The sequence below is a fragment of the Phalacrocorax carbo genome, chromosome 3, assembly GCF_963921805.1.
Source record: "Phalacrocorax carbo chromosome 3, bPhaCar2.1, whole genome shotgun sequence".
Lineage (NCBI taxonomy): Eukaryota > Metazoa > Chordata > Aves > Suliformes > Phalacrocoracidae > Phalacrocorax > Phalacrocorax carbo.
The window spans coordinates 88075960-88092015 of record NC_087515.1 but is presented as its reverse complement, the minus strand read 5'-3'; the positions used below and the strand labels follow the sequence as shown (position 1 = coordinate 88092015).

Sequence of the window (16056 nt, the reverse complement as noted above, 5' to 3'; positions counted from 1 at the left end):
CTGGCTACAATGTCACCCTCCCCATCCCAGCCGGAGACACTGGGCAGGCAGTGCCGAGGCGGTGGGTGATAGCAGCCTTGGCCAGCAGACACGTCTCCCCTCTGTGGGCAGCAAAGCCACCAGCGTGCCCTATGGTAGCTGTGTTGTCACGGCTGTATGGCTGTGAGGAAATTACAGTGGGGGTGGAAGCCAGCCAGTGAGATTTTGTGGTAAAATAAAGTAAACTTTCCAGTGAGGTACGTATTTTCTACGTCCCTTGGCTTCCTGCTGTGGGAGCCATGCCGCATGAGAAAAACCCTGCTTTTGGCAGACCGTGTTCATGGTTTCTCGGTGGAAAACACATGGCCCGAAGCAGTTAAATCCCAAACTCGCCGTGAAGGGAGGAGAGGGGAAGCAAGGCTGAATGAGGTGCAGGAGAGGGGGAAGAGGAGGATGAGGATATGAGCTCCTGGAGAGGGGTGGACAGCAATAAGACTCCCAACAACTTGACAGCTCATATGACTTTTCAGCAATAACCTGCCATCTAGCAGCCAAATCACCCCTTTCAAATTTCCTGTCTGGAAGAGCAGAATAATATCGAGGTCCTGATAATACCCGCAACGAGGCTACAGTAATTAAGCATTTGGGTGTGACTCTCTTGGTGGCAGTGAGAAAGGCAAGCTGAAGCATCTTAAAGCTTTGCTGCTGCAACTGTTAGGAGATACTGCTGGTGAGGAAGGGTGGCGTGAACATGTCCATCCTTCAGTGATTCGCAACCCACCCAAACACAAAAGCCACATCCAGAGCCATTCTGGGGCAGGCACTGACACCCATGCTGTGCTCCCCTTGGCCAACTTAGCGGACTGTAGAGGTCTTCCTCACTGCATGGGATGTAAGGGGCTCGTGTTTATGGCGGGGGTATGGTAACATACTGTACCTCTTCCGGTAGGCTGACCACCAGGTCATTTTCCGTCTGCCCTACCAAGGCCTGCAAGAAGTACTCGCTGCAGGCAGCCAGCACAGCGCGGTGGGCGCGGAACTCCTTCCCCTCCACGATCAGCGTCACGTCACAGAGAATGTCCTGCTTCCGCTGGTCATTTAAGCAGAGGAGAATATTGGTACAGTGCACCGTTGACTCATACACATACATGGGGGAGTCAGTCTTCTCATCCACAGACATGCCGTTCACACCCTGCAGGGGAGGGAAGAAAACACAAACAAGGCGGTGAGGAGCAACGGAGCTGCTGGGTGAATGCGGTGCAGTAGGATGCTGCCCAGTTTCTGGATACCCCAAGAGCATGGCCAATCAGCCCATGAATTCTTAAATCCGAGCAAGTTGCTTGGGAAAAGTATAGGGAAGGGTGTTTGTCGCCACCAGCTTTCACTCTGCCATGCTTTGATTACCTACCCCTCCTTGGCCTCCCCCCTCAAAACAGAAGTACAGTTTGGATGGAATGCAAAGTGTTTTCCTTCAACCACCTACTACGCATCTATGATTTTCACTTTAGTAGAGGCAATAACATGGGGACATGGGAAATTCTAGAAGATTTTAGCAAAAAAAGCAGGAGTGACTCTCGGGTCTTCTAATAGTGAAAAAAGGGCTTTGTGCTTGTTTCTGTTATTTTCAGATTGAGGGAAAAAACCCTCAAAATCCCAGCCTATTCTCCAGTGGACAGGCAGGGCTGCATGTTTACACTGATGACCTCTGCTCAAGTGAAAGGCAAAGTGGAACTGAACCCGACAAAGACAAGCGACCTCATCTCCCTATCAGAATTAGAGCTATTTTAAGCCTTCTGAGGGAGAGAAAGATATTTAGTGGCTTAGAAGAAATCCACTTCCAGGTATGGCTAAAGCAACACAACTTCACCGTCAGTTTAATGTCATTTACAGAAAAGAGCAGTTTCTGAATTCCAGACCCACAGACCCAAGAAAATCCCCCAAGCTGTGTGGAGGTCCAGCCCCAGGTGGCAGGCAGCATGTGCGTGCTGGGGCCACCCCTGCCTGCAGGTAAGTCAAGAGCCTGACAGCTGAGCAGAGATCAGAAAGATGTAAGACACCTGTTAGAACACTTTGAGCTAGGAAGTTCCCTGCCTGCTGTTCTGCAATTTCTACAACCAGCATCACCTTTGAACATGGGAATTGGACTTGTGGTGGTGGGTCAGCTTCCCTCAACACCCAACACTGCATGACCTTGCTTTGCACTTGGACACACTGAAGTAATTCTTCTCTTACCCAAAACCTTCTCCTCAGCACCAGACTGAATCCTCTTTGCATTATCTTCCCTTTTGAATTTCTATGAGTGAAAACTGTAAAAGCCTGTGCTGTGTCTGAACACACTATGTACCCCAAAACAAACCGAACACACTTGTTTTAAGGCTTACATGGGAAAAAGGATTATTTGTATATATTTTACCTGCTGTCAAAAGTTGTGCAAACACACAAATGTCAAGTATTTTAAGGAATTATTTTTCCAAACAACAACTGCCTTCTGAGAGGTAAGATTCAGGGGCATACGGGGCTAAGGGTGACAGACGGGTGTTTTGGTATAATACTGCTGCACTGCAAATATCTGACCACTGCAGAAAGTGGAAGCAAAATTCCTCCTCTGCTACTTTTTAACATGGTTCTTCGCTGCATTTTCCTTTGCTAGTGCAATATACAGGTACGCATGTAGACACAACATAACTTCAAGCTATTTGTCTTGCCATGTGTTCAAACCAGGGTACTGTTTTCCTACAGTGTCATTCAAAAGATACTAATAATCTAGACAAAAATGGACTTAAGAGGACCTGCTTGTTACTTATACAAGTACTTGCAAGTATTTACTGGGCTTGTCACAAATAACTGTATCTTCCCACCTTTATAGGAGTACTTTTAAGCTAGTGGCTATGGTGACTTTCTACAAAATAGGTGTTTTTATCAATGTTACAAAACTATAATATTACTGGAACTCCTCATGGGATGCTTACAGCTTCTCTTTTATTGGTATTTTCAGTATTTAGTGCTGACTCATGCTACACATCTGAGTACCCAGCTGAAATGCCTACATGAACATAAAAAACCCAAGCAGCCAACCCAGTACCCATTAGCCTTTCACCAACTTCATATCTAGAGAAAAGATACAAACCTGCTTATCAATTGCACACAGGTAAGGGAGGGAGACACTGTGTGGTTTTTTATGCTACCATTTGGATTTCTTAATCAGGAGAAAATGCATTTTTTTTCTCATAAATTGAGACTAATGAGAAGATTGACAGCCATCATTTTATTAGCAGTACAGTAAGGTAAAAGAGAAAATGATACTTAGCTCATCCTACTCATAGCTTTCTGTATAACTGAACTCTGATGCTAACGATAGTGTTATAATGATGTTCTAAGTGGTCACTCTTGCGTGCTATGAAATGCAAGCATTTACAAGAACAATCTACTGGGAAAACCTGAGAGTTGCAAATGACAATGCAAAGGGGAAAGCGTTCATTTTTTTCTCTTTTTTAACAGGCACATCTTATGTCTGTAATGTCTCAGATGATGAAAAAATGTAAAAGAAACCCGAAACCTGGCAGGTAATGAACAGAACATCAATTATATTTTCAGTGCCTTTTTGAAAAAAACAAAAACAAAAAAAACCCCACTGTTTGCCTGAAATTGCAATCCTTTTTTACAGTAATAGTGTAATTCGTGTGAATCAAACCCTGAATTACTTGGTTACTAATTAGTAATTTCCCACTTTTTAACTACAGCTCTCATCAAGTGTAGTTTTTAAAAAAATTCATTGCATGCCCTGTGAAGTGCTGAAAATACCACGGTGTATTTCCCCACTGGCAAGCAAGCCTGCCTTTTATGCTAGGAAACCTGACCAATGCGGTACTGAGATGCTGGGGCTGTAAATCGCACCCTCTGCTCCAGCGGATCCCCTGGCTACGCTCCTGGGAAGGACCTCCAGCCAGCTGCTTATATCACCATGCTTTCCCAAGGCTCTGGTGGCCTTTAGCTGCTGTTATGACTCCAGGGGCTTCCCGAAAGTGGATCCATGCCGTGCCCCTTCCCGCAGCCAGTGAGAGCTCGTGTGGATGCCCTGCCCAGCGGCTGCAATCTCAGCCCGACACCGACTTCCCCTGGCTGTGCCCCTGGCTGCTCCAGGAAGCACCCTGAGCCCTGCATTGCGCACAGGGAAGCTGGGGCTGGGCTATGGCTCAGGACCACCTATTTATCAGCTTTTAATGTTTCAACACAAGTGATTTACGGTCTTCCCTTTTCCACGCTCTGCCATCAACTGACTGACCTCCGGGCATGAGGTGTTTCCTCTCCTAAAGGGCTTTATCCTGCAGGACAGGGGCAAGATGGTGAAACCCTGCACTGGGAAGCATATTGTTCATTTTCACAGGGAAGGGGTTTAGAGTGCAAAGAGAAAAGGTCACCATAGGGCTTTGGCATGTAGTAGCAAGAAAATTTGAAGAATTCAACATTTATTTTTTTTCCTCTCCTCAGAAGAGAAAAGCAGGGATTGGGTATTAACTCTGAACTCTGAGGCAAGCTGGGCTGGAAGTCTTTTATACAATGTTAATTCAAACTGCATAATTTTTTGCTGTATTCAGTATTATGCTGAATTTGCAGAATCTTCTTCATGGAAATCATTGTTACACACTTGGTATTTCTTCAGACTGAAGACAGAATGTCTTAGCAAGCCTTTCTCCAGCTCAAAAGAACATGCTGTGCATTTGTTTGCATATAGGTCACCATACTGCCAGAAAAAGCCTCTTTGAAACAAAAGTTTCCAGAAACTGGCATGAACTATTGTGGGCAAGGAAAGCACCATCAAAACCTCGCCAAAAAAAGTTGCTGGTAAAGGCCAGCATCTGCAGTGAATTGGAACGTTGCTTACATGGTCCTTCCACAGCAACAGGTGGGAGATCCCACTGAGCCCTTCTGCATGGGCAGCATGAGGAGGTACATGAAACCTCAGGGGACCAAAAAAATTGCTCATGGAACATCCAAATCACTTCAGTCTGCAGCACATCATCTTTACTGGCTGGCACGTGCCCAAAACTCTCCAGGAACTCATGAACACGCTGCCTGAGCTGCTACCAAAAATGAAAAACCAGCTCCTGCCTCACAGGACTAGATAGCAGACAATGTGGTATCTGTTTTTAAAGGAAAACATTAGGAGAGAAAAAAATCCTATCAAGACAGACCAGAAAGTCCTGCATCAGAACCGATGAATTACGTGAAAAGGTAGATCTCGATATGGCAGAGCTGCAGAGCACTTAACCAGGCAAATAATCATTGTGACAAAGCAGCATGGCTTCTGCAAGGGGAAGTCATGTCTTTGATGGGCTCTATTAGAATTCTTGAAGTGTGTCAAATTAGCAGTGAGGAACACTGGTATGTGTAATTAGTGTTGACTTTCAGAAATCCTTTGACAAAACCTTTACAAAAGGCTGCTCAGGAAGCTCGGTTGTCGTGAGAAGTTGCATCAGGCTGGAAATCACTTAGGCTAAACTGTGTGCGGCAGAGAAGGGATGCAGGGGCAATTTTCAGCAGGTTAACAGTGAAATTCCTCCAGAAGTGCAACAGCAGCAGTACCGGTGTCTCACATCTGCCTGTGGCCATGCCATGCAACACGCCTGAGCTTGGCTGATCTCTGAAGCTAAAGCAGAGTTGGGCACACTTAGTACTTGGATGGGAGACTGCCTGAGCATACCAGGGCCCTAACAGCAGCCTGCCACTACCTACAGTGAGGTCATCGAGAAGATGGAGCCAGACAATGGGACCAATTTGAAACAACAGAGGTTTAGGTGAGACATAAGGAAAAACTGAGAAACACATTGCCCAGAGAGGTTGTGTCATCTCCATCCTTGGAGGTTTTTAAGACCAGACTGGATATAGTGCTGAGCAACCTGCTCTGATCTCAGAGATGACCTGCTTTGAGCAGGAGGTTGTGCTAGGAACTTCCTGAGGTCCTTTCCAACACAAATTATCTGGAGATCCTGTATTGACCACAGGCCACGACAGGGAGACCAAGACTGATAAAATTACTTCAAATGTCAAAGGTAATAGGGACTGTTGGGATTTTCAAAAAGAATTAATATAAAAAAGAATTAGACACTAACAAGGTGGCACACACTAAATCCAGGGCGCTCTATTATACACAAGTGGCAATTACAGGAAAAAAAATATAGAACAGTTGGGGTTGGGGAGGAACTCTAGATATTGTCTAGTCCAGCCTCTCTGCTCAAAACAGAGTGACCTAGAGCAGGCTGTTCAGGGCCATGTGCAGCTGGGTTTTGAATCTCTTAAAAGATGGAGACCCCACACCATCTCTGGACAACCTGTTGCAATGTTTGACCGCTGTCACAATAAATAGGAACTCATCAACCTGGAATCTCAATTCCCATTTGGAGTCTCTCATGAAAAAGACAGACTGGAGACAGACAGACTGTCATCACTTAGAGACAGATTTTAGAGAAAGAAAACTATTTTAATAAGGAGATACATTTTCTTGTTAGTTCTGGTGTAGTACACTGTTGTGCAGTGTTTGCATCTGATTACTGATGTTGAAACAGGGAGAAAAATCCTCAGGAGAACAATGAAAAAGATTATTGGCGAGGAAAGAGAAAAAAAACATCCTCAACATGTATGATCAATTTGATATACACAGTATACAAATAATACAAAATAAAAAGGTCAAAGCAGCACTGCTGTCTATTGTTTCTAATGTTGCAAATAGAAGAGGACACGCAAGCAAAAGAAGCAAGACAAATGCAGAATTTGTAAAAGAATAGCTGTGATTCCTGACCATAGAAACAAACTGAACTTGTACTCTGTACTCATCAGAAGATGCTTGTTTTGTTTTTCCTGAGAGATTTCACAGTCACTGCAATAAACCATATGTATAACTGACCATTGCTGCATGTTACTGGGCAAAGAAGTCATGGGATTTGTAAAAGGATTAGTCACTCCTAATAAAATTACCCAGGGCCACATTACTCGGAGTACAAGTTTACACAGGGTGAACAGTCACGTGCTCCAGCACGCTGGCCAACAACAAACTGCCTGGGCAGTGGAACATGTGTGTATTATCCGTCTTTCCCAGCCTACTAACCACTGTCTCAGAAATAAATTATTTAATGGTTGTCAACATAGATGAAACCCCCTATCTAACACTTTGAGAGAGCAATGGGCATGCCGCCCTGCACTCCCCTCTCTCGAATGGGCACTGAAGTTGCATGGGACCAAGCTGTTGAGGGCCAGAGGTAGAAAACATCTGTCCAAAGGCTACATGTGGTGGGTGTCCCTGACACCAGGGGCTCCCGGTCCCCCTGGCTCCAGTGGAGTGGAGGGTCTAGGACATGGGAAGCCATCAGATGTTAAGCTCAACAGATAAAAGGTGCACAGACTGCAGTGGAAGCATCTTTGTAGCCCCTCCATGGCAAAACACCAGCGAGGAAGGGGATGAGGGGAAAAAAGCGTCCTAAAGGCATCATCTCATCCCATGAAACAAAAGCTTGCTTGTTTCCCAGGCGGTGTAAGCAGGACATCAGATCTACAGCAGCGCACAGAGGACTCCTGACAACTCTATAGTAAAGGCCTGTAAAGGTTTATTGGTATCACAGAATCACAGAGTAGTAAGGGTTGGAAGGGACCTCTGGAGATCATCTCGTACAACCCTGCTGCTTGAGCAGGTACCTCTAGAGCAGGGGGCACAGGACCGCATCCAGGCAGGTTCTGCATGTCTCCAGGGAAGGAGACTTCACAACTTCCCTGGGCAGCCTGTGCCACTGCTCTGTCACCCTCACAGGAAAGAATTTTTTTCTCATATTCAGGTGGAACTTCCTGCGTTCCAACTTGTGCCCATTGCCCCTTGTCCTGTCGCTGGGCACCACTAAAAAGAGTCTGGTCCCATCCTCCTGACACCCTCCTTTTCGATATTTATAGGTATTGATGAGATCCCCCCTCAGTCTTCTCTTCTCCAGGCTGATACACCCAAGTCTCTCAGCCTTTCCTCATCAGGGAGAAGCTCCAGTCCCATGATCATCTTCGTAGCTCTCCACTGGACTTGCTCAAGCATTTTCACATCCTTCTTAAACTGCGGGGCCCAAAACTGGACACAGTGCTCCAAATGCAGTCTCACTAGGGCAGAGTAGAGGGGGAGGATAAACTCCCTCAACCTGCTGGCCACACTCCTTTTAATGCAGCCCAGGATACCTTTGGCCTTCTTGGCCACAGGGGCACATTGCTGGCTCATGGTCAGCTTGTTGTCCAGCAGCACTCCCAGGTCCTTCTCAACAGAGCCTCTTTCCAGTAGGTCAGCCCCCAGCCTGTACTGGTGCATGGCGTTGTTCCTCCCCAGGTGCACAACCCTACACTTTTGTTGAATTTCATGAGGTTCCCCTCAGCCCAGCTCTCCAGCCTGTCCAGGTCTTGGATGACAGCACAGCCTTCCAGCCTATCAGCCACTCCTCCCAGTATCTCCTCATTATGCCTGTAACGCTACATTTTAGTATGGAAACCAACAGATAACACTGTGATTTCTCATTTAGGAATCACAGTATCTGACCCGCTGTAAAATGAACCACAAGTTTTGCTTGGAACACAAGCTGGAGCTTGTGTTATATCCTGCTATACAAGGTGACTCTCGGCTTTCTCCTGATTGTGTTAAGAGAGGATCAATACTGAACTGGGGTTATTTTTAGTTCCAGTTCACATTCTTTCAATCAGCTCCACTAACAGTTAAAAAAAGACACTTAGGAATACCTTGAAGTGGTCAGCTTGAATGCATCTAAGGCTCTTTGGTCAGAGGTAGCTGGAGAGCCTGCACCACAGATTTGCATGTAAACATCTGTCAGTATTTCTGTTTAATAGGATGCAGAGAGTGTGAAAAAATACTCTTTTGTTCTGAGGTCTTCTATTATTTTTCCCCCCTAACAATTTAGCAAATGGTACTAAGAAAAAAACGGGGAAAATTAAGATAAAATAATGAGAAAGTTGAGAGGAACTCATACTTCTGACAAAGGGCAACAAAAGCACATCAGATGTGACAGTTTTTAGGGATAAACATGCACTGTTTTTAAGTGGCAAGTGGGAGTGAAATAATTTTCCAGGCTTCCTTCTACGTCTCCTAATGTTTTTCTATGAAAAGACTTGTTCTGTGTAATCAACACTTTGGTTTTAAAGAAATTTATCAATAACTGACACTTCAGAGCTCCTAAAATGACCATCCTTATAATTGGTTATTACGATCTCTCAATTATAGCTATAACAACAAAGGATATGATTATATTGTCACTGCTTTCCTTTAAAAAGAAACTATTGAAAGGCCTAATGATTAATTCACCATTTTTGAGAGCTCACTGTAATGACAGAAGACTATATACAAAGGTCTCTTCAGTGAGCCCATTATTCAATTAATAAATGCTGAATACCGAGCAGTCATAGTCATATGAAACTCCCAAGAATTGTGTGAATTTTTAACCAATTAATTATCAATTACAACATCATAAAACACCAGCACAAAAATAGAAATAATGAAATTTAATTATACATTATTCTCCTTAGTTGCTGCAAATACTATACAAGACTGATTTTGATTAATAATTCATACAGCAATAAAGTATCAGGAAAGATAATTATACTGTGCCACAATTCTCACACTGATTTCTGTAATTACAGATTACAACAGTGTTAGCAATTTAAAAAGGTTAGGGAGCAGTAGTAATTTGCTATGTCATCCTCAGCAATATTAATGTCTTCTTCTCTGAGCACCCTAGATAATTGAAAATAGACTAGCAGGCCGCCAGGCTACATGGGCTTGCCTCCTGCCAAGCATACTGTGGGTGCCAGGGCCACTAGCAAGCACGTCTTCAGAAATCAGCTTTTCACATTGTTCAAGTAACTTCTGCTGTAAAGCAGACAATACATGGCCCAGCGGAAAAGACGTTGTAGAGCATTCTCAGCCGGCAGCTGTAGACATGTGTTGCTGCTGATAGCGATGGGTGGTGCTTCTGACCCTACTGCCTCAAAGCAAAACCTTTGTTTGACTGTAAGTAGGAAGGGGGATAGCTAAGAAACTCAAGAGAGGATTTAACCACGGGCCCTCTATAGAAAAAGGCCTGGCTGGGCACGCAGCAAGCCCTACAAACATTTAGTAACTCTCCCAAAGGCAAAAATTTACACTGCTGAGGAGGCCGCATGGCTCCCACACGTCAAGCGTTCACAGCCCAGGGAGCATCCTCTGAATTTGTTGAAGAGCTGCATGTGGTTCAAGGGCCCCAAACTGGTCCCTGATGAGCTACACCACGGGCAGTGAGCAGAACCACTAGTGCCTGGGCTGGCTGCAGCGCTGGGCCATGAGCCCTCTTTCTGTATGGCAAGCTTCACGTGCTTTTGAAGTAGAGACGAGAACACTGGAAATTCATTCCTTAGCTTAAACCGACAGGAACAGGGATGTGTCCTCCAAACCGTGGAACAGCTGCTTTTGCACAGCCTATATGCTGTCACAGCACAGAGGCTTTGATGTAGGAAGTAAGTCCCATTGCAAAAGTCACTTACTGGCTTTGTTATACTGGACCTAGTCCCTGCTGCACAACTGCACAGAGACCAGGGAAAAAAAAATAGATGGACTCTGATCCTCTAGACCTTTAAACAGAACTACTGAATATCACTTTTGTCTGTAATATTTTGGTTACTTAGAATTGGTATTGGTAGATTGCACATACGAACAGAAATGCACTACAAATTCATTTCTGTGAGGGATCTTGGTTTTTGTTTGTTTGTTTGTTTGTTTGTTTTTAAACTAGTGTCAGGATGCCTGTAGTCTCCATGATGAATGTTTATTTAAACCCCAGGTGTCTACTCTAAAGCAATTGTGCTTTGGGTTATTCAGGGATCGGTACCATACGGAGGAAGAGATTCCCACTGGAGGCTGCTTTGAAGAGTCCAAACAGATTTGTGTTCCACACCACATACAGATAAAACCTATTTCTTGACTTCAGAGGGTCTTGACAACTTTATGTTTTTATTGTGTTTTGAGAAAGTAACCCAGCTTAACAAATTAATGATAGCTCACAGTCTTTAAGGACTTTAGTTAACATGCAAATAATGTCTACACATGGTACTTGCATTGACATATACATTCTATACAGGCCTACTGAACAAAGTATACATATGCATCTTTTTATGACTAGTGAAAAATTATATAATGATACTAGTAACTGTCCTACACTCAATAAGGCAGGCTTAGTTTAACATGCATTTTCAACATTATTTAAATATAAATGGTGATGCCTTCAGGAAAGAGGCATAGTAGATGGGGTAGGGGAAGATATAGTGTGGATAGGAAAAGAGAAGGGACAACAGAAGAACTGTCCTCTGTCCTTATTTTTCAGAAGCCACTCAAATGGCATATATATACATAGAAAGTGAGAAATACAGGAGAACTCTTCCCCAATAAAGCATCTCTTCATAGCTTTCACATTGCTCTTTACAGTAGCTGGCTACAGTGGAGGGGACTGGAACCAAGTCTGCTACTCAAAATAGCTTATTCAAAGCATAATGGGGAATGCCCAACACTGAAACAGTGCCAGGAAACCACCAAGCAAAACAAACAACATATGTTTTTCTGAAGTGGTCAAAGGCTTCAGGACCTTGGGGAAAATATACAACCTTTGGGTTACTCTTAGGTAAACTGCATTGCCAGATTAAAGAATCAGACAGGCAAAAATGAACTAGCGATTGTTTTTATCTTGTCCTCCAGCCTGGTGAGCTCTCTGAAAAGGTTTAAGGCCTCCATATAAATGGAGGCTGGAGATTCTGGCAATGACCCACCAGATACAGGTCCTGCCTTCCTTGCTTTGAATTCGTATTTTGGGGGTTTTGTTGAGAAGAGATATAGTGATATGGTTTTCCTCCTTTTCTCAAACTTTTAAATAATTTATGTGGGCCTTTATGGGCGTATGTACACATATATGTATCTATAATTTGCACTATGATGCTGTCTGAGATGATGAAATTGTTGAAGTATAAATGGTTGATCAAGTATCCAAGTACCCAGGCCGCTTGCCTGTATGACAATACTTTGGGGTAGTAAAAAATACGTTTCTCTATTTGAAATCTCTTTTTCTGGTATGACTATGAGAACAAAAGTCAGGCTGATATTAAGCCAATACCACCGGTGTTTGGAAGCTACAAATTATGAACAACTGTGCTGTTTTGCTCCTTTTAGCAGCCTTTTCACATGAAAGATTATGCCAACAGGTTATCTAAAAGCTATTAATTTCCTTTATGCTTTGTTCTCAAGGAAGCCCAGCCTTCAACAGCTCCAGTAGAGTTCAATGCTGAAGCTCTGAACTTGAATTTTTTGGTTGCTATCAAATTAGCAATTTTTTTGTGATTTTTTTTTTCCGGAGCAGAACAGAAAACTTCTCTCTCAGGACAACTGGTTAACTTCCTCCTTAATTCTCAAGCTATACTAATTACCGCTTTTCCAGCCTATCTGTAGAACTTGTGGAAGGAAGTTCTGTCTGCATGGGAGCATATGGCCAAAACCACTGCTAAAAACTTTGACTACTCAAATTGTAGAGGTTGCAAAAATGACAAAAGCCCATTTTCTCCTGTCATACTGCGCAGTTGTTATGGGAAAAAAATCTGCTCTCCCTCCCCCCACCCTAAAAAAAAGGCAGGCTCTTCATCTTTGCTGCAAGTTAGCAAGTGTTTAGAATATCCTTCGTGCTTCCTTGGGACACAAAATGGCATGTCCTTTGGAACATGTCTGTTGTGATTAATGTGTGAAGAGCAGGAACGCATGCACTAGGTCACTGGGTTAAATTTGGGACAGAATTTCGTAGGGTACAACTTCACACATTCTGCTCTTGGGAAAGAATGCAGGTGTCGCCTTCCCCTTAGAGACTGGGCCACTATCTGCTTGTGCAGCATTTTCTACAACCAAACAGACACCAACAATGTTTTCCTTTGACAGCACATGTGCAGAAGGAAAAATGTTTCCTTATGGTTAAATCATTGCTTTTTACTAATCTAAAAATAAATGAATAAAGAAATTCTAGTGACTACTGCATTAGGATCCACAGATTCACAGGTCTGAACCTTGGAAGGCTTATCAACACGTGCAAAAAATAATTTTTCACGTTCTTCTAACCATGAAATTATCAGAAGGTCACTGAAATGTCTATTTAGAAACTCTCAGAGCAAGTGCGAAGGGGATACCTGGATTATGCCAAGGGATTCTGACAGTGTTTTTGATCCTACAAGGATCTGAGAATTGCCGTTTCTTCATCAGAGGGTTTAAGCAGGAGTTGCAAGTCTTCCCACCATCCTCAGAGTCTGGCATATGTCTAGATTCCTATTTAAAGGTCCCTTTATCCATGGATTGGCCCTTATTCTGGAACTAAACTGCCTTTCCTGTTGCAGACAATAAATCATCCCTCAGCAAAAGCCGCATGGAAAGTAATCACTCCTGCTGCCAGCACCTATCAGGCTACGGCCGGGGCAAGCAGAGAGGATGTGAGACAGAAATGGGTATTTTGACTAAGTGCAACTGCAGTCTAAAGGATCCCAGAGAGAAAGAAAAGATTTCATGCATTTGGGTCCTGGTGCATCTGCACCTATAGTTCCTTAGAGGACTGCAAAGACAGCAGAAGGCAAAGACAAGCTTTCCTTCTTTGCTAAGATCCAGAGGAGCTTATGAAAGCTTCTTTGCCATGGAAAAGAATGAGGGATTAAAGCTGCAAAGGCTGCTGTAAGAAGAACTTGGATTTTTATCTTTGTTTGAGGATATTTATATTATTTGTTGAGCTTTCCATGCAGCTTTTTGAAGTTTGTTTGGCTTATTTGCCCCCACAGAACTACAACGTACTCAACTCACTTAAAGCTGCAAAAGCCATCAAATAAAATCAAATAGGAGATTAACACGCAAAATCCAAAACTAAGCCACACTTTATCCCAGGGAAACAGGGTGGCTTGATTATTTCTGTTTGAATTAGTGCACTCTGTCATGGGAGTTTTAATCTCAGGGCATTCCTTCTACGGCTCACAAACCCAAAAGGCAGAAAGGACCACCTAATCTGGCCTCCTAAGGGCAGTATCAACAGTTGCCTTTATCACACAGACTTACAATCCTGACAGAGCAAAAAAACCCCAGTGGTTTGTTTTACAAACTCTCTCTTCTGTTACTGGAATTATCTATACCTTTATAGCCTCCAAGTTCTCTCTTGACAGATCCTGAAATAGCTGTTCCGCTATTTTACCCTGGACTGACGTCAAGCTAAACCAGCCTTCAGTTCCCCGGGACATCCCTTTTATCTTTTTGAAATATCGGAAATACAGTTGGCAGCCCTCCAATTTTCTGGAATTTCCCGTTTCCCAAGATTTATTATAAATTAACAGCCACTTCACAGAGCTTTTCAGCTACCTCCTTTAAGATTCCTGGATGTAAAAGTTACTAATATGTGAAAACGTGTAATTTCAACCACTCCTGCCTACCTCAGGTCTTCCTTTCCTATAAGCAGCAAACTTTCTCTTCTTTCCACATCACCGCAGAGGATGGACACATCCTCTTTCACCAGTTCAAATACAAAAACCACTTAGGGAACGTTTCTGCCTTTCCTATTTTCCCTTTTTTGCTATGCGATTAATTAATGTTTTATCTTGACTTCTATTTCTTCATTTAACCAGGATAGCTTCTCATTAAAGTAACGTTTTTTGTTATTGATAGCAGTGTAAAATCATAATTTTGAGCAGCTGGCAGAATATTCTTTAACAATTCCCAGTGCTTTCAAGGCTTTTTACTTTAAATGTAATGTTATGCCAACACAACAGGTTCTAACTCTGGAAAACATCTTTTTCAGTTCTGAGTACAGTGCATGCATAAATTTATCATCTCTTGGTAGGTGGTATACTCTGCTTGCACAAGGTCACTGTATGGGATTTCAGGTCCTGTGATTCACATTATTTAAGGCTGTCCACAGATAACAATGTTTAACAAACTGCTTCCCTTCTTGCTTCGTTTTCTCATGCAACAAGTTGTAAACCTTTATTTTCCAGCCCATTTTTAAGAGAACCACTCCCATTGAAACTGTTTTGGATTGCTGCTCATGTGCCATTCTCTCCAATGCCGCCCCTGTAATGCCAAGAACTAAAAAGTCAAACAATGTGATTCGTGTACAACCCTAATGGTTTATACTTACATATACCAAAAGTACCGTAAGGCTGGTTTATGTGGTTGGGTATTCAGTGATGTCATTGTCTCTCTCTGGTTAGTTTACAGGCCCCATTTGCTCATTTGCCTTCAAGGGGAACGTACTATTGGTAGAGAAAAAGAGGCCACCAAAACCAGACCTTCCCCACAGTCTCTGTAGACTACAGACCCAAGCTGTTCACCCTCAGCAGCATTGTGACTGCAACCTGCTGCTACCTTCTGCCTTCCCTCTCCTTTCACAATAGGACAGATGCTCCAGGACACCCAACTATACCACATCTGAGGGCAACACAGAACAAATCGGCGAGGACCTTGTCCCTACAGTGGCAATTACCATTGCCACACTATCTTCAGGACCATGGCAGGTTTGCTCAGGTCTGTGTTTCAGGCAGCTGTGACCTGTGGAAGCTTTGCTTGGCTGTTGAAATGTACCCCACGCCTACAGTCCGGATAATCTTTAAGAGATATTTGATGTGCAAGCAAATGCTTCTTTTCTGAGGAACAAAAAGTCTGTGTGCTTTTTCTGATGTGAATTGAGAAGCTATATTCTCCATAGATCTTGGAGACATGCAATTAAAGACTGTCAAATTTGCATGCACACAGGATCCAACTGAAGGCTGAGCAGGTGATGTGATAACATTTCTCGTTTGACTTGACAACCTTATATTCTTTTAACAGCTTCTGTGCATGATTTCCTTATCTTAAACAAACTAAAGGTGCCATTGTGTAACCTGACCCTCCAGCCCAGGCAGGTCAGGAGCAGGTCAGGAACCATGAGATTTCTGCTTCCCAAGTGATGTTGGCTGACCATCACTGGTCTGCAAAATCCCAACCAAGCAGTCCGCGATGCCGCACCAAATAGAGATGGA

The 16056-nt window shown here is 43.5% G+C and overlaps 1 protein-coding gene across 5 annotated transcripts in view; it reads right to left on the bottom strand.

The window, feature by feature from the left end:
* BACH2 (BTB domain and CNC homolog 2) overlaps positions 1-16056 on the bottom strand; it is a 196238-nt gene that overhangs the window by 52631 nt on the left and 127551 nt on the right. For all 5 annotated transcript variants that reach the window (XM_064447623.1, XM_064447622.1, XM_064447624.1 and 2 more), the window contains one exon: positions 917-1171. In XM_064447623.1, coding sequence (XP_064303693.1) covers positions 917-1159 — 243 coding nt within the window. In that variant the 5' untranslated portion in view covers positions 1160-1171. The remainder of the gene's footprint in view (positions 1-916; positions 1172-16056) is intronic.